General features: G+C 42.6%; 1 protein-coding gene across 9 annotated transcripts in view; it reads left to right on the top strand.

Moving 5' to 3' along the window:
* Window positions 1-18,901, top strand: part of PAX5 (paired box 5) — a 184,256-nt gene that overhangs the window by 11,752 nt on the left and 153,603 nt on the right. For 8 of the 9 annotated variants that reach the window (XM_003785141.2, XM_012802358.1, XM_012802357.1 and 5 more), the window contains exons 2-4: window positions 1,400-1,565; window positions 7,363-7,560; window positions 15,677-15,741. In XM_003785141.2, the coding sequence (XP_003785189.1) occupies window positions 1,400-1,565; window positions 7,363-7,560; window positions 15,677-15,741 (429 nt within the window). The remainder of the gene's footprint in view (window positions 1-1,399; window positions 1,566-7,362; window positions 7,561-15,676; window positions 15,742-18,901) is intronic. The other variant, XM_012802364.1, reaches the window with a different exon arrangement.

Genomic DNA, 18,901 nt, shown 5'->3' with positions numbered 1-18,901 from the left:
GAAATAAGCCTGAACTTGGAAAATTTGGAATATATTCATGGGAAACTTCAGTGGATGGCATGGGCGGGTTTTTAGGAAATAGATTATGTTCTGATTGTTTCTGCACTCTCTGTAACATATGCTATTCATGACCCTGAGAAGTATTTGAGTACTGGGGAAAATAGCCAAGAAGAGGCAGCTATTTTATAATCTTAGAATAGGAGTGTATATGTGTGTGTGACCTCTGACATGTCTTGGCTTCCCTTGTATAGTCCAGTCCCCACCCAATCCTGGTTTAGGGAAGGTTTCCTCTTCCTTGGCTTCTGAGCTACTAACAACTTTAGCAAATGCTTGGATTTGGCTTTCGGTTCCAGTCTTCAGCAAAGTCAGTTAGTGGCCGATTAATAACTGTAAGGTCAATTCTGTTGTTATAATGGATTACTTTATCTTTACTAGTGGTTTTACTTAGGTTTTCATTTTCCTTCCATCCCCGTTTCCCTCCAGATGGATCTTGATGCAAGAAAAAGAAGCATATAGGTGGAGGAGGCACTTTCCCAGACTTCATTTACTTAAAATCTATCCCAGAGCCCTTGTAAAAGCTGGGACTCAATGATTTCTTTGGCTTCTTTATTTTCCCCTGAACCAAATTAAAGCTGTATGTCAATTGTAAAATACTCCAGAAATTCTAGGGAAACTCTTTTATAACAAATCCAAATACAGTGGAGTGGAATGTGCTATATGTAGAAGATCCTATGATACCTTTCTTTTGTGTGTTCTGAGCAGGTACAGTGGTCTAGTCTGCATGTCAGCTTTATCTTCCTAAAGGAAGGATTTTTAACAAGGCAGTGGTTGGGTTTCTTCTCATTAGTCTTCATGTGATGTCTAAATTTTTTTTTTAAAATCCTTAGCCCTTGAATTATATTTATAACTAAATTTTGTTTCTGAGATATAGGTTTATTGAAGTAGTTCCTTTCACTTTTAAAGATAATTGTTAAAAGGAAAACAGTTTCCTTTTTTTTCTCTTTAAATTTGATATATTTTAAAACATATTTTATCCCTAGGATCTTCCTTAGACTTCAACATCATGTAAGTTATGCCCCGTTAGTATAGATTGGGGTTTTTTTTTGTTTAAAAAAAAAAAAATTATAAGGAAAATGCTCGTAACTAAAGGAAACATAGTATGGGGATGCTTGCGGTCAATAGCTCAGTTGACTGGCTGCAGATGTACAAAGACGAAGATTAATTTTAAGAAGCAATCTGGGGTCCTTGTGTGACCTGCACAATAGGACTGTAGGCATAAGACATCCAGCCTGCCGGTCACTTGTGATCAGAGAAGTGCTGGGTGCTCATAATGATGTTTCTACTGTATGACGGGTTCTAACCACTCTTTCCCTTTCCTTCTGTTTCTGATCTGTTTCAGGACATGGAGGAGTGAATCAGCTTGGGGGGGTTTTTGTGAATGGACGGCCACTCCCGGATGTAGTCCGCCAAAGGATAGTGGAACTTGCTCATCAAGGGGTCAGGCCCTGCGACATCTCCAGGCAGCTTCGGGTCAGCCATGGTTGTGTCAGCAAAATTCTTGGCAGGTAAAGGCAGGAGCTCCAGGCTTCCCTTGATCTTTCAAATAAAGACCTAAAACATGACCCTGCAGCTATGAAATGTGCCAGTGTCATAGTGAGAATCATGGCAGTATTTTGCTCAGCATGCATAGTACTTTAGAGTTTGCTAAACTTTTTAGAGGCCATCCAATTCAAAGTAGTCCTGGGAAACCCCTGTATCAAGTGGCATGTGGAATAGGGTGACCCAGTTAGGAGGGATGACATGTTTTCTGAAAGCCTGATGAATTGTTCCAAAGAACTCAAGAGTAAGAGGCTCTTGGGAATTTCCCCTACATATCTTACATCAGTGAGGGGCCTGAGCTGGACTGGGTGGAAAAATCTTTAGATTGTAATATCACACAACCAGAGTTCAACATTTCATTTCAATGTTTTTAAAAAGCACTCTCTGCTTTTAAAAGTCAGCTGTCATTTTCAGTTTTGGGCTATTTGCAGCCTTATTAGGCTGTAGTATTTTCCTGGTCTGTGTTTTGTTTCCTTCATAGTGACAGGCACCCTAAATGTATATTAAATTAGAGAGGAGGAAACAAACAAACAAACAAACACTAACTCTCAAATCTGACATTTGAAAGTTGCCACTTGACCTGGCGATTTGCTGCAAGCAAAATACTAACAATGACGATTCTCCCAGAGGGTTGTACAACCTTTTAGCACTTGGTTTATTCTCTCAGTAACCTCAGCATGATCCAGTAAAGCACGTTTTGAGTTGAGGAAACAAACATAAGGAGGTGAAGTGACTGACCCAGGTAGGCCTAAAGGACCCCTAGGCCAGCCTTGTCTCACTACACCCCTGAAACAAAGCCACGGGTTTGTTTGCTGGCCGGTGATGTGGTTCTAGGTATGCCAGGGCAGGAAAGAGCATTTCTTGGGTTTAGCTGTTCTTTTCTTTCCTTTTCTTTCCCTGGGTCAGAAAACAACCTATGTCCTGTATCTTGCATTATGGCTTACAAACAGATACCTGAAGAGAACATAAACATTTTGAAGTCCATTAGTGACACCGTGACTTTCTTCTTGCTCCTTTCCTTTCATCTGCTGGAATTCAAGAAATTCTCTCAGATGGAGGGAGCAACAGTTTCTAATAAACTTGAGGAGCCTTGCTTGAGACCTAGGGAAGACAGTTCAGGGACAGGGGTCTGGCAGGTCCTTTAGGCATCTCAATCTCCGTGTTTATTGCACATTCTCTGTCCCAGTGCTGGTCCTTTCAGCTGTAAGAGCTGTAGTTTCCACTCATGTTTAACACTCAGGAATCATAGGGTACCAACATGGTGTTCTTGTTAGATAGCTGTTTTAGGCAAGCGGATGAGAGAGAGGGAAGAGAGGGAAAAAGTAAAAGAGGGTGGAGAAAGGAGAAAAAGAAAAAAAATCATTTTAAAAAGAAATAGAAAGAAATAGAGAAATGAGAAGTGAAGACACACAAAATAGAAGGAGGGAGAAAGAGAAAGAATAGAGAAATATTTTAGTGAATTTCAGCATCAGACTTCTAGGGCTAAATGGCTCCTAGATATCTTTTTGTGGGGCCTCTTTATTGTACTGAAGGAGAGGGAGAGAGAGAGAAAAAGAAGGCCTTTCCTTTGTTTTTGCTTGTGACATCTTTGCTGAGCCGACATTTTGCTCACTATTTGAAATCTCAGGGTATAAGACACTGATTCATTTTTAGAGGGGACATCCAAATGCGGGTCCTTCCTCATGTTCTAGTGCTCTAGAGACTTCCAAATTTCCCATGGAGACTGAGTGGGACAGGGACCCTTCCAAGCCCAGCTGGCAGCCTCCCCTGGCCCGGAATAGACTTGTCACTAGGTAGTGTGGCACTTGGAAGTTATGTGCCGCTCCGGTGCCTGGCCGTTTAAGTTGTCAACAATAAATTGGAATTTCATAGCTCATTATTTTCATAACTAAGAACCACAGTGGACAAAATGTCATTCTAATTAGAACTGCCTTTTAAGAAGCAAGTTCAGCCCTAAAACAGAGTGACTGGGGATTTCTGAACTGGGGCTGTTTGATCCACAGATTTTCTGCTTTTTTTTTTTTTTGGTCACTGAAGAATTTGATGGGTACACAGGAGGTGACAGATTGCAGAGAGCGTGTGGTGTATAGTGGCTGTGTAGCAAGGCAGGCAAAGTCCCTGGGGCAGGCAGGAACCCCCGTCATCTCAGGAAGGTGGGCGGTCTGCCAGGAGTGTGAGTATTCAGTCCATAGAGCTCAAGACTTCAGAGGGGCTTGAGAGGTATAGCTCAGTGGCATGTGAGGCCAAGTTAAACTCACCCAGAGCTTGGCTGTTGTCTTTTTTCACGGGAGCCTGGTTGGGAGGTTCAGGTCATTTGGAATTGGGTGGTATGTTACATAGGAATAATAAGCCCTTGGGGGTTTTAATCCTCAGCACATGCTCTTTATTTTATATTTTGCTAAGCTTCTTCTTTCTTTTTCTTTTTTTTTTTTAACAATGTATAACATCTATTTATTACTTGAAGTAAAAACCAGGGATGAGGAGCAAGTCAGAAGGAATCTAGGGAATAGGAAAAGGGAGTGGACAAAGCTTTTTCTTAACTTTCCTTATTTCTGTCTTTACAATAGCGTATAAGGGAAGCACAGCACACATCCTTCCTCTATTACATAAATGGGATAACTGAGGCCTAGAGAGGCCAAGTGAGTTGGCTAAGATCACACAGCCAGTTAATGTCAGAGCCACTGACTAACACCTACACCTCTTGACTTATAAACTAATGCTCTCTGACTGAACGGTACTGTGTGTTGGTGGGTTGTTGTTCATCTTTTGTTTGTGAAGCCAAAGGGCTGCATGGCTGTTTTGGTGAGATGAAAGGATAGTTGTCATTAAATCTGAATCCTCACTTGACACTGTTGGGGTCTCAGGAGTGTCAGGGTTGCCTTCACAGTGCCTGGCCCATGTGTCAGTCAAAAGAAAGACAGAGCCCTCTCATGTCAGGACCACAGCCTCCCCTGGTTGGCACTGCTCAGGTGGGATGGCGAGGGAGGCCTGTGCTGCCACGAACTAACCGTGTAACTGAGGGCTGGAGGCAGGGGCTTCAACCTGTTGCCCTCTCAGAGCTGCGGTGTGACTATTGCCATCCCATTCAACCAACATGTTTGAGTTTCCAGCCCAGGGTTGTCTCTGTAACTCCTTCGCTGAGATTATGCCTGCCCTAACAGATGCTTGGTGACGATTGATTGAGGGACTGACTGAATGAAAAGTGCATACGAAAATACCCGGTAAACAGTAAAGTGTTTGACAATTGCAAGGGATCACTAGAATGACTATTTTAAATTTTATAATCAAAGTAGCAATTCGCTGTATCAGGAAGAACATGGGATTCAGAGTCAGATTTGAAAGCTGGGGCTGCCTCTAACTTACAGAAGAGGGTTGGGCACGTCACTTAGTCTTCTGATCATTTATTTTCCCTTCTATAAAGCCCTGTAGCCTCACAGGATTAGTGTGAGGATCAAGATAATTTGAGGAAGAGCTCTGTATACTTTGGAGTGTTGTGCCTTAATAACGAGTTATGTTATGGTAAAAATTGACTTTCTATTGTAAAATTGATGGGACAATTGGAGGCTGCAGAGATTGTGGTGTGCCCTGATTTAAGTACTTTTCTAGACTTCTGGTGAAAAATAGTATTTTCTTGGATTTTTAAAAGAACTGTTTGTGAGTAATGAGTTTTTCAGCAATTACAGGAAAATTGCTGAAAGCGATTTTTTAGAAGGAGGGAGGATAGGTTGGGTTTTGCCTTATGGTCAAAATTTGTAAATGACTCACTCTTCTCAATGAAAAATAGAATTTTCACTTCCACATCATTGCTCTCAAATTATTTCATCTTTTCTAGAATATTCACTAACTTGGCCCTCTCCAGACTTACTCAGATGAGAATTTTAGAATCTCTGTAACTGTGACTAGTCATTGTTCCTGGGTAACATTCCCCACCTGTCTCAGAATCGCCTCATTCTCTTACCTATTATAAACTCTTTTTGGGTTTAAAAATTACTAGCCATTTCCAAAATGTCTTTTTGGTTAAAAAAAAAATTCAACTGCAAGATAACCTTTTATGGAAGAGGAACTCAAGAAGTCCTCTATAAATATTGAGAAAGACATCCAGTGACGGCTCGGATTCAGAAAAGGAATCAAGTCATTTTTTTTCCCCTGAAATGATCTTTCATGGCACTCTCCTCCCCGGTCTCGGTTTTACTGTAAAACCCTGACATCCTATTTTCATTAACGAGGAAAAGCTGATAGCATGGAAATGTCCTTAGAAACAGCCATTTACTTCAGGGGAGGTCCCTGGAAGAGCTGCCACGACTTGTGGTTGGTTTTTCCGATTGCTTAGCTTTTGACTTACAACACACATTTCCAGTTAATTCTGGAATTCAATAATCCTTTTAATTTTACACGAGGGTTATTATTTTTCTCTTATAGGAAAACAAGTTGCATCTTGGGGGGCAATTTCACAGAGTGCTGGGGATTCTGCTCCAGAGTGGGGGAGCCGACAAGTTAAAGTATAAGCCACCTTGCTGGGAAAATTTTAGTTCAAGAGGCTGGGCCACAGTCCTGGCATGGCCGCTGGATCTGTGTGACCCTAGGGAAGTCGTTTAAGCTCTATAAACCTCAGTTTTAGACTGGCAGATGAGGACCTACTCATTTATTTGCTCATTAATTCATTCAAAACAATTTATGTGAATTTAGAACAATTTAGAATTGTTGAAGATCAAATGGGAAAACAGACTTGAAAATTTTCCATCTAAAATGGTAGATGAATGTGAAAGAACTTAGTTAATGTACAGCCTCCTATCAGCCCTGTCCATTAGAAATATAATGTGAGGCTTGGCACCCGTAGCACAGTGGTTATAGCACCAGCCACTACACCGAGGGCGATGGGTTTGAACCCAGCCCAGGCCAGCTAAAAAACGACAACTGTGACAAGAAACAGCTGGGGGTTGTGGCGGCACCTGTAGTCCCAGCTACTTGGGAGACTGAGGCCAGAGCGTCACTTAAGCCCAAGAGTTGAGGTTGCTGTGAGCTGTGATGACATGGCATTCTACCGAGGGTGACACAGTGAGACTCTGTCTCAAAAAAATATATATATGTATAATGTGAGTGAGTCATTTATGCAATTTAAAGTTTTCTAGTAGCACATTAAGAAAAGTAAAAAGAAACAGGCACCATTAACTTTAATTATTTATTTTATTTAACCCAATATATAAAAATTATCATTTCAACATATAACCAATAGAAAAATTATTGAGCTATTTTCCATTTTTTTGTACTAAATTTAAAAAATCTGGTGTGTGTTTCATGTTTATAGCACATCTTGATTCAGACCAGATACATTTTTTTTTTTTTTTCTGAGACAGGGTCTCATTCTGACACCTGGGTTAGAGCGCAGTGGCATCATCATAGCTCACTGCAACCTCAAACTCCTGGCCTCAGTTGATTGTCCTACCTCAGCCTTTTAAGTAGCTGGGACTATAAGCACATACCACTACATGCTATTTTTTCTCAGTTTTTGTAGAGATGGGGTTTCTCTGCGTTGCAAGCTGGTCTTGAACTCCTGGGCTCATGTGATCCTCCTGCCTTGGCTTCCCAAGTGCTGGGATTATAGGTGTGAGCTACTGTGCCCAGACTAACCACATTTCAGATGTTCAAAAGCCACATGTGGCTGGTGTTTACTGAACATGCGGACCTGGATGTTTCCTGGAGAGAATAGCCTATTATTTTGTTGCCAGTTTCCCATGGCTAAGTTCTTTTCTCCTTGGGTCCTAGGTACTATGAGACTGGAAGCATCAAGCCTGGGGTAATTGGAGGATCCAAACCAAAGGTCGCCACGCCCAAAGTGGTGGAAAAAATTGCTGAGTATAAACGCCAAAATCCTACCATGTTTGCCTGGGAGATCAGGGACCGGCTGCTGGCGGAGCGAGTGTGTGACAATGACACGGTGCCTAGCGTCAGTTCCATCAACAGGTGAGCAGCTAGTGCCTGTGGGTGTCTAGGGACCTGGGGGGCAGTGGGGTCCTGGAGGTTCTGGGCATGCCTCCCCTGAAATCTAGTCTCTTCTTTCCCCCAAGGCCCTTCATGGCTTATTGGACAGGAGGGGATGCTAATGAGGCCTGTTGGGAGGTTTCTGCTAACTTTCCTTTCTTCTCACCAAAGTGGCCTGGAGTCCTAGGCCTGGGGAAAAGGGGCCATGCCAACACTCTGGCTGCTTGAGACTCTTCTGAGGCCAGAGTGATTTCTATCGCTCCTTTCACTACCCACCTATATGTGTGGAGCACATTGAAGTGAATTGTTCTAACTGTGCCTTTATAAATACCACTATCCCTGTAAGCCTGAGTTCTAGGTCTTAGCACTGGCTCATCTCAGAGGTTCCCAGGAAGACAATCCTGCCTCTAGGGATTGGGCAGAGATTGAGCCAGTGAGTAAGTGGAACAGAGCCCTGAGTTGGAATTGGGAGACTTGCCTCCATGTTCCAGCTCTGCCACGAGCTTGACTTGGGACTTTGATGAGGCGCTTCCTCTCTCTAAGAATGTGTGCCCCTGGTGGCTCTGATGCAGGTCTTCAGCCTCCAGAGGTGTTGTCCAGGATGCTAAGATGCTCCAGAACTAGGGGATTACCCTTTCCTCAACTCCCCCATGTCTTTTACACATGGAGAGAAAGAACCAGAGAAACACCGTAGGTGGATCTTCCTGGGGGCCACAATGGCTCCCTCTCCTCCCTGTTGTGATCCAAGATATAACAAAGGCCACTCTCTGAGCTTTAAAAATAAATGCCTGGAGGAATGCTTTCTATGGTGCATTTTCAACTCCATTTAAACCCAAAGTCAGGGATGCAGTTGTGAGAGGAACGGAAATGATTGTTCTTAAACTCTGCAGAAAAAGGAGAATCCAGCAGACTGAAAATTTGAACAGTTTGATTTCTCCAAGGTCATTCCCTACCAACACCCATACAAAGTCTGTCTGGGCACAGGGCACACTCACCCTCAGCAGAAAAACGTGGTCAGACTAGAAGTCTCTGAGATCCCCTCTAGCCCTGGCAGTTTTTTCTGTAATGGCTCAAGTGTAGACTCACCATGTGTGTCATGTCAACATTTTAAATACTGCTGTTTCCTAAACAGCAAACCTTTACAGAGGTCCTGACATCATGCAAGGTGTGGAGGGAATTGAGGGGAATCAGGCACACAGTTCTCAGTCTCTCCTAGAGGGGCTCCTCATCCAGGGTGGGATTCAGACATGCACTTGGAAGTCTGGACCACCTGCACAAAATTCCTGAGGAGTTAGTAATGTTTATGGTGAGTTTTGGAAAAATAACTTCTATTATTTTTCTGGATTATGGGGCCCCAGTATGTTTTGTGAGTCCTCTATGTCTGGCTTGTTGTAGAATTTCCACAATACATGGCTCAGCACCCGTAGCTCAGCAGTTAGGGTGCCAGCCACCTGTACTGGGACTGGTGGGTTTGAACCCCACCCCAGCCTTCTAAACAAACAAAAAGGTAGCCAGATGTTGTGGTGGGTGCCTGTAGCCCCAGATACAAGGGAGGCTGAGGCAAGAGAATCACTTGAGCCCAAGAGTTTGAGGTTGCTGTGAGCTGTGATGCCACAGCACTCTCCCAAGGGCAACATAGTGAGACTCTGTCTCAAAAAAAAAAAAAATGAATTTCCATGATACACAGTGACATGACAGGCAGTTGGTGCTCTGCAGAGGACCCTCGGCCAAACCCCTGGCTGGTCAGGCTTCAGGGACCCACAGGTTTCCCAGTGTAGGGAACACATGTAATTGGTGAGCTGTGAGATAACTTTAGGTTGTCCTTGGGGATCACAAACTCTAATGCCTTACATGGGGCCAGGCAGATATGATAATGAAGGAAGCGGGCCAGGCATGAGACATGTGCCACTGTTTCCCATTCTTCAAGAGAAGCTTGAAACCAGGACTTTTGTATACATATATATGTATGTTTGTGTATGTGAAATCTCTCTCTCTCTTTCTCTCTGAGAGACAGTCTTACTCTGTTCCCTGGGCTAGAGTGCTGTGGTATCATCATAGCTCTCAAATTCCTAGGCTCAAGTGATCCTCCTTGCTCAGCCTCCTGAGCACCATCATGCCCAGCTAATTTTCCCTATTTTTTGTAGAGATGTGTCTCTCTCTCTCTCTTGCTCAGGTTGGTCTTGGACTCCTGGTCTCAAGCAATTTCTGAACTTGGCCTCCCAGAGTGCTAGGATTACAGGAGTGAGTGATCACACCTGGCCAAAATCTCTATATTTTTAAATGGAGGTAACTAATTTCAATTAAAAAATGCCTTATGGGACAATCATAACCCATTCATAGAGTGCAGGGTTATGTCCTCCATAATGTAAGGATGAAACTATTTTATGATGAATTTGTTTTAATGTATTTTGGAAAAATAGAAATACTACAACAAACCAGTGAGTTTGTGAACATTTGAATCCACTTGATATGACCCTTATTTATAGTAGGGAACTACAATTGCCTTATAAAATATATTTATTTAAGTCAAAAAGTAAGTTATGTGAAAGAAACCTATGAAGCAAATAGAGGAGTGGTTACAGATGTGGCAAAGGCTTTGAGAGATGTGGAGTGAATGGCCCAAGGACATTACCAATCCATGATACTCTCTGCCTGGAGCTGGGCCATGCACATGTTCTGAGCGTTAGCTTCCACAGCCATGCTAGCCTCAGGGGCTTCCAGTGTCCTGGTCCAAAGCTGTGGCCACTCTGGCTGTGCCGCTAAGATTTTTTCACACTTGTGGTCTCCTATGGTCATCAAGGCCTGACTCTATCCTGTGACAGGAGCAGAAACTGGGGCCAGACGGGGAGTGCAGGGGAAAGTTACTTTGAGATAGAGATGGGAGTAGAGCTCAGGTCTCCGGAGGAAGAGGGCTAGTCTCTTTCCACTGCTGTCTTGTAGGACTCTGCGAGTGGCAGGACTGAGGATCTGTGAGAAGAGAAGCAAGGGGAGAGTTAAAGGATCTTTTCCATTTCAGTTTCTCACCGGCGGTGTGTTTTGCTGCCTGTCTGCTCATTCCCTCTCATCCTTGGCCCTTCCTAGTGCTCCTTTCTGGGGGCTTCTCTTGGGAGCATTTGCTGACTCCTCATTGCCCTCTTCAGTGATAGCTCACTTAGTGGGAGACAATCTCCTGCCATGGCATTGCCCACCCCTCACCCCCAGAGAGCCTGAGCCAGCCCAGCATCCAGCTGTATTTTCCATGTGAAGGCAAAGCTCCCATTACATTCTGATGGATGCAGTTTCTGAGTACTTGCCTTTTCAATGTCAGGATGTAAGAGGGTCTACAGCTCTCTTCCAGCCCCTACCTCCCTTGGAAGAAACTTCCCACTCTTCCCCTATTTCAAACAGCTAGGGAGGGAGTGGTGACTAGATTTGTAGCTCTTCTGGTGGCCACCGGGTGTCCACTGTCCACCCCTAGAAGTGTGTGCTTTTTCTGCTGTCTTCAGTGGGACTGACTTGGGAGACCACAACTGACAAGGGATTAAACAACACTCAACTAGTTCTGCTAGGTTTGTGAGAGATTTCCTGAGAACAAACCACTATATTCATTTGACTTTTTTTTTTTTTGAGACAGAGTCTCACTTTCTCACCGTAGGTAGAGTACCACAGCACCTCAAATTCTTGGGCTCAAGTGATCCTTTTGCCTCAGCCTCCCAAGTAGCTGGGACTACAGGCACCTGCCACAATGCCTGGCTATTTTTAGAGGTAGGGTCTTGCTGTTGATCAGGCTATTCTCGAACTCTTGGGCTCAGGTGATCCACTCATCTTGGCCTCCCAGAGTGCTAGGATTACGAGCATGAGCCACCTTGCCTGGCCCTCTCATTTGACTTCTTAAAGACATGTGTGGTGGGCTGCTGTGCAACCCACATGAGGGATTCTTGGGATCCAGTCTGAGTGTTAGGTGGAGGTGGCCATTCCAGAATTGACCCAAATAGTGGGTGGAAGGGAGTCTTATGGCTCTGAATCCAGGGCCAAATGGTGGGGACTACAAGTGGCATTCCCAGTTTAGAGGGTCAGCTGTATTTAGCACAAACTGGCTATTGTCATGTGATTCCAATTTTTCAAAAGCTAGAAATCAGGTATTATTTATGAGAAGTCTCCTAACTTGCAAATATTAATAACTCATTCAAATAAAAATAAACATAGTGTATAGGCCAAACAAAACTTGTTCGGAGCTGGCTGTGGGTGGGAAAGATAATCTGTTAATTCTGGTCTTAATTCTAATTTCAGTGATAAACCCTTTGAGATGATTTACATGTCCCCTATTTCTTCTCCATGAGAGTTTCAGGCTTGGGTGCCACCTGTGGGCCCCATCCCACCTTGGCTGATTTGGACTCTTGTTTTTTTGGTTGTCAGCATAGCTGATGGACAAGCTTCTTACTGCACCAGTGACAGTTTGATCAGTGCCATAGACACGGGTGTTTCTTCAGCCTTATCTCCCCATTTCCTTTTTCAAGGGAACATGATTTTTCTCTTTCAGTGTAATTTTGTGAAGGATAATGGGAGATGGTAGTGAGAAGACCTAGCCTTTCAAAGGAAGGGGAGTGATGCTTACCTGGGATTCTTAAATGTCTGTAATACATAAAATTCTTCAGAATTTTTTAAATTTATTGTTTAATTTTTATTAAATCATAAACACAGAGACCATGTATACATTAATGCATTTATGGGGTGCAATGTACTGTTTTCATATAAAACTCTTCAGAATTTTAAGTCTTAAATTCTAAATGGATTTTGAATCCAAATAGGCATTGTGGTTCATATAGGAAGCATTTAGCAGAGAGATCACTTTCCTTTGAAGGTGGCTCAAAAAAAAAAAGTGCTCAGGCATGAGAACTGGGAGTCTGGGCTGATTTACTATGTGATCCCAAGTGAGTCACTTGAGCACTCAGGGCTTTAATTTCCTTATCCATAGGTGCAGTTTGATTTCTGAGCTCTCTCCAATGTTGAACAATCTAGGATGTTCATACAGTATGACATCCACCGTCATGCTCTTAACTCAGCAACGTAAAGGATATGCTTTTTAGAGTTGACTGTCAGTTTACCCCAACTATCTCTGGCTTAGAAGAAGTCTTGAGTGTGCTCTTACTGTGGCAAGTCTTGATGATAACTTGCGTTTTATTTTTATTTTTATTTTTTTAAAAATTGCTATGATTCAATTACAGTCTTCTTGTTTCCACTACTATTTCTTTTTGATGGAAGATGATACTCTTTGTTTTTACTTGGCAGCTGCTGCAAGCAGATGGGCATAATCTCTCACCCCTGCAGACAGCTTTGGAGAGTTCTCTATGATTCTGGGATTCTTTATAATGGGTAGCCCCACTGCAGCTTTGAAGTAGGGTGTGAGGATGGCAACTTTTCCCACCCTATCTTCCAGTGGGACCTCATGTGCTTTTTAAAGCAAATGTAAAAAATATGAACTTTTAAAGATTGAAGCTATCAGGCCAGGCGAGGTGGCTGATGCCTGTAATCTTAACACTCTGGGGGGCCAAGATGGGTGAATTGCTTGAGGTCACGAGTTTGAGACCGGCCTGAGCCAGAGAGAGACCCTGTCTTTAAAAACTAGCTGGGTATTGTGGCAGGAACCTGTAGTTCCAGCTACTTGGGAGGCTGAGGCAAGAATATCACTTGAGCCCAGGAGTTTGAGGTTGCGGTGAGCTATGAGGCCACAGTACTCTACTGAGGGTGACAAAGTGTGACTCTGTCTCAAAAAAAAAAAAATTAAAGGTTGAAACTGTCATTAATCTTTATGAACACACCACTGAAAATAATACCTAACATTTATTGAGCACTTACTATGAAGTATCCACTATTCTAAGCAGATAATTTAATCGTAATAATAACTCTAAGAGATAGGACTGATTCTTAGTCCCATTTTGCTGATAAAGAAACAGAAATAGAGAAGTAATTTAGCCAAGGTCATGTAGTTGGTAAATTGCAAGGATGGAATTCAAACTCTAGTAGTTTGGTTCCAGAGAGTGTACCTTTAATTGCTATGCTACAATTGCCTATCAGTGATTTATAACAATTAATAATGCTTTACTAGTGATATCTATAAACATTTTTAAAAGAGGAAAACACCATTTTCTTTTCTTTTCTTATGTACAGATTTAATAGGCATACATTGCTTTGAAAAGTTGAGACTTTGGCTCGGCGCCTGTGGCTCAAGCGGCTAAGGCGCCAGCCACATACACCTAAGGTGGCGGGTTCGAATCCCCAGCCCGGGCCCGCCAAACAACAATGACGGCTGCAACCAAAAAAATGGCCGGGCGTTGTGGCAGGCGCCTGTAGTCTCGGCTACTTGGGAGGCTGAGGCAGGAGACTCGCTTGAGCCCAGGAGTTGGAGGTTGCTGTGAGCTGTGATGCCATGACACTCTACCCAGGGGGATAGCTTGAAGCTCTGTCTCAAAAAAAAAAAAAAGAAAAGTTGAGACTTTAAGCTGAACTATAGTGATATTATGTATATTTTGCCATATATTTATATATGAATAAACTATATTTATTATCTGATATATCTATATATTCACACACCTAGCATCATATCTCTGCAGACACAGAGAAGGTGACATATATAAAAATACAAAACTTAGATCAGATGCCAGCTTAATACCCAGGTGATCAAAAGGACTACCTAATCTCCGAGTCTTTGTCCAATATGTTTCAGTGTGCTTAGTCAAAATAAAACTTTTGTGTTTTGGAGAAAACAAATAATAAACACCCTGAGTGTATTTGAGGCAACATTTAAGGATAAAAGCCCCTTTTGGATATTTCTAAACATGCATAGGAATGTTGGCATAGTGAAATACACTAAATTGTGGTCTTAGATGTTTTTATACTTTTCCATGCTGTCCAAATAGGCTACAGTGAGCACATATTACTTTTCTAACGAGGACAACACTTTAATAAATGTCCTTTTAAAGGATAATAGGTTGAGGCTGGAATAGAACTTTTCCAAAGGAGCTGAACATATGCTTCTGACCCCCTCTTCTTCCAAATGCCAGGGAAGGAGAACTTTCTTGTAGATCCCAAGGGACTTTTGGCTTGTTCTGTTGCTCTGAGATTCACTGGGCCTGTGGTGTCATAGAGGCCTCATACATTGTCCCAGCTGGAAATCTGCAGCCTAAGCTCCCTAGAGCCCAAGGACACATAAAAGGACATCAGAGGTGCCAGGTGGCAAAAGGAAGGCGGTACAGCTGTTACCCCTTTTATATAGGCTTTCTCATAGGATTTTTTTTTTGGAGGGGAGGAAGAATTTGATTACTTAAAACAAGCAAAGAGTGATCAGTTTCAACTCCTTCATTGTATTGAAGCTCCCAATGGCATGGACTTGCTCAAGGTCACAGTCAAATTTGTAGTAGAACTTAAGCAAGGTTTCCAGAAAGACAGGCTATGATGCCCCCAGCTCCAGTCCTGTGTATCCTTTCTGTGATATTTTCTGCCAGGGGGTCTTTCTCTTAGCAAAGCCAAGCTGGATGTCTCCTGGAAGGGCACATTAACCTTCCCTAGTTTCAGAGTGACACATACATCCCTCCCTTGGCAATTTCCTGTGGGCAGTGGTGTTACTCCTCCTTACCAGTTCTCTATAAGGCAGACAAACCAGCATGTAAGAGCTATTGGAAGACAGAGAGGTCACCTGTTTCAATTTTGTCATTCCACAGATTGGAGGTAGAGGTCTAGGGAAAAGAAAGAACTCCTTAAAGTCACTCAGTGAGTCCTGTATGCAGCTGGAGCTATACCTAAGAAAGGGATGCCTACTCGTAACAGTAACACATCACCACATCACCCCCTTTCTTGAGAAGAGACAATTGAAGCCTAGAAAAGGGACACAAATTACCCAAAGACTCCCAGAAAGATAGGGGTGTGTTAGGACTAGTTCGTAATTCTTCCAACTTTCTGATGCCCAATATGAGTTCATTATCTTGTCCCAACCTCTGCCCCAGCTTGATCGATGGCCCAGCTTGGGAATGGGTTTTCTGGTTGCCTGTGCATAGCTGGCTGGGTGAGGTCTCTTCTCTTACCTCATGGTAAATAGCCATTTTTTTTCCCCAACTACCCACAGGATCATCCGGACAAAAGTACAGCAGCCACCCAACCAGCCAGTCCCAGCTTCCAGTCACAGCATAGGTAAGAAGAACTTTTTTAAAAAAATTTTTAAATCTAATGGGCTCCAAATATTCTAAAGAACTTTTAATCATTCTTATGGACAGATAATTCTGCATAAAACACTTCGGCACACGTACTAATGCGCCTTCTTTGTCATTCTCCAAGGGCTGAACCTGGTAAATGAATTTTATAAATACTGCTAAAAGGTTTTGAATTTTACTGATTATTATGATAAATAGCTTTCACCATGAGACAGAAAATTGAAATCTAAGCCAAAAAAAAAAAAATCCACTAATGGGGGTCTATAGAATGTCAGATAATTAAAGTAATAAATCAAGAAAGGGATACTTATTCATAACATTTTCTGCATCATTAGTCAGTAAGTAGTTTTGAATGTGTTTTTTTCTTCTATCAACCAGCCCTTCTACAATTCTTTATACACTTGCAGTCTTGAGTGAAGATGTGGCAAAAGTTCCCAAACTTTCTTTCTCTCTCTCTTGCTTCGATCTCACGTTCTCTGTGAACTGTCAAGGGTTGCCAGTGGGGCTTCTGGCGCCCACAGGTGAAGTCTGAGAGTGACTGTTACTTATAAGTGTGAGAGTTACATTTCCTATCACTTGAGAGGTCAGAAATTTCTCTTGCTTTCCTTCCCATGATTGGGAAGTGAAAATGACAAGTGTCTCTCTCAGGTGTATTATTTTTTCACTTGGGATAAAGGAAACACTTCTGGTTAGCTGGAGGAAAAGTTATTCTGCTATAAGAAAGTGGGCGACCATTCAGCAAGTCTCTTGATGGTTCTGGTTGCCAAAGCCAATTCTGCATAATCTTAGCTCAGGTTGTGTAACATTTCTGCACCTTGGTCACTCCGTCTTTAACTGAAAACTTGAACTTCCCATAGTGATGGGGAACAGACAGAGGCCTGACTTAGAGTTTCAACTCTGTCATTAACTCTGAATGAACTGTGAAATTCCCTTCACCTCCCTGAGCCTCAGTTTCTCCTTTTGTGGATGGAGGGGCACAACCAGGTGCTCCCTAAGGTCTCTGATCCTATATGGTTACCTCTTTGGATAAAGGTAAGATAGAATTCCTCCTTGCCATGAAAGAATTCTTCATTTAGCAATCTCTTCAGAAAGTGTTTGCTAAGCTCTTGCTATGCAGACCATGGAGTTGGGGACCAATGCTACAAAGAAGGCAGGACAATATCTCCATTCTCAAAGGCTTTCAGTCTAACAGGGGAATGGAATGGAGAGAAGTTTGTGAAACACTGAGATGAAACTCAAGAAGAAAGGTTGAGTGCTGTGGGAACAGAAGGAAGGGAACCGCCAACTTTGTTGGGCTGGATAAAAAGGGTGGAAGGTGGCTTTTTGGAAGAATGTGTGGGTTGAGATTTCACTGTGGCTTTAACTATTTCAGGTCACACAACAATGAAAACCAAGGTAGGAGTAACTGCTAATATTCTTCCAATTGGTTTAGAGGAATAATTCTACTGTAGTTCCAAAAAAGTCTTGTCCTAGGTAGATAAATTTTTATTACAACTATATGTCACATGCATATAGCTCCTTAGAGTTTACAAACTTAATGAGGAGTGTGGAAACTGAAGCTTAGAAATTGATGAAATGACTTGCCCAGGTCATGTTGCTCGTAAATGGTGGAGCCAGAACAGGAATCTGGGTCTTTTGAGCCTAGAGCAATAACAAAATAATGAATGTCATCAGCCCTGCCAGCATCATGGTGAGCCTTGGTTATATGTATGTGGTGGTTGTTGTTTAAGGTACCAAGTGACCTTGGATTGTCTTTCTTCCTCTGTTTTTTTGTAGCTTAATACAGAAAAGGTTATGAGATTTGCATAAATCTATTTTGAGGAGCTTCTTCTGGTGAAGAAAAAGGGAAGTTAATGATTTCTGCTTCTGTGTCTCTTAAGGAAGATCTGAAATCAAACTGAAACACAATAAGAAAGACACTGTTCCCTCTAGGTCTATAACAGTGAGAAGCTGAATCTACTCCAAGGAAAACTCAGGCTTCTAAATCGCCACTATTTCTAGTAATTTCCTACTTCAGAGTCAAAAGCTGTTCTTCCTGCCTCTAGCTAGTTTTAGCCCAAGGAAATGTATTTGAGATTGGTCTGTTGGTTTTAATGAACCAAGAAAGAATACCTGTAGCCCAGAAATGGCAATTCAGCTGTACAGCCAGAGAGGCCCCTGACAATGAACTGGCCCCTAGGACCTGGAGTAAGGAGTTAATGTGAAACTTACATAAAGCACGCCTCCCCCCCCATTCTTATCCTTAGGAACTTAGAGATAGTCATAATAAGTCTCCAACCTCTGCTATATTTCTGGGCAAGGGAATGTAGACTTTAAGTCCTTGTTGCTAATATTAGCTAGATGACTTTGAATCACTTCACCTTGCGGGGCCTCAGTTTCCTTATTGGATGAGTGGGGATAAATAATAGCACTCCGGGCTGTTGGAATCACTAAAAGAAAAACACTGTGCTAAAGTGGAGTATATTATTGTTCTTTTTCTTTATTAGTGAGGAACAGACAAGTTATAGAGGTTGAGATTTTAGTCTCTAGGTTCCAGTCACCACTCTGCCTCCTATTAGCTGTATGATCTTGGGTGAGTCACTTATCTTCTCCAAGCCTTGGTTCTTTTAGCTTTCAGGTAGGATAATAACACTGTCTAGCTTATAAGATTGTTCTCAGCATTAAATAAGATAATGCCTCAATGTCTGGCACAGGGAAGCTCTCAGAAAATGTTTATTATCATTATTATCATGATAAATATTGAAAATCAAGTCCAGCTAAACTGGAAGGAGAACAGACACTGAGGAACTGTAAGAAGAAGGTGCAGTCTGCTGGATTTCTGTTGGCTTTGTGTGAGTGTGAGTGTTGTTTTACTGCCTGCAAGGGTAGGTATTCCAGAAGAGAGTGAATAGGTCTAATGAGTAGTCTGTATTTTTGTTTTTTTCTTAGCACTGGCTGATAGTGGGCACCAGCTCCCTCCTTCTCCTCTCCATCCCCTGCTTCCTTCATCCTTGAACAGCCTGGATTTGAGCTAGTGCCCATCCTGCTCTGTCCCCATATTCCTTTCTGCACAGTCAGTGCTCATCCTCCCCCTCCTCCTTCCCCACTGTTGGGAACTTGTGCAAAAGCCCCCAGGCCACATTCCTGGCCGGCGGGGGGGG

This window comes from Otolemur garnettii, unplaced genomic scaffold (assembly GCF_000181295.1).
Source record: "Otolemur garnettii isolate 467f Iridium unplaced genomic scaffold, OtoGar3 scaffold00014, whole genome shotgun sequence".
NCBI classification, from domain to species: Eukaryota; Metazoa; Chordata; class Mammalia; order Primates; family Galagidae; genus Otolemur; species Otolemur garnettii.
The sequence above is the reverse complement of the archived record's forward strand: the minus strand, read 5'-3'. Positions and strand labels throughout refer to the sequence as shown.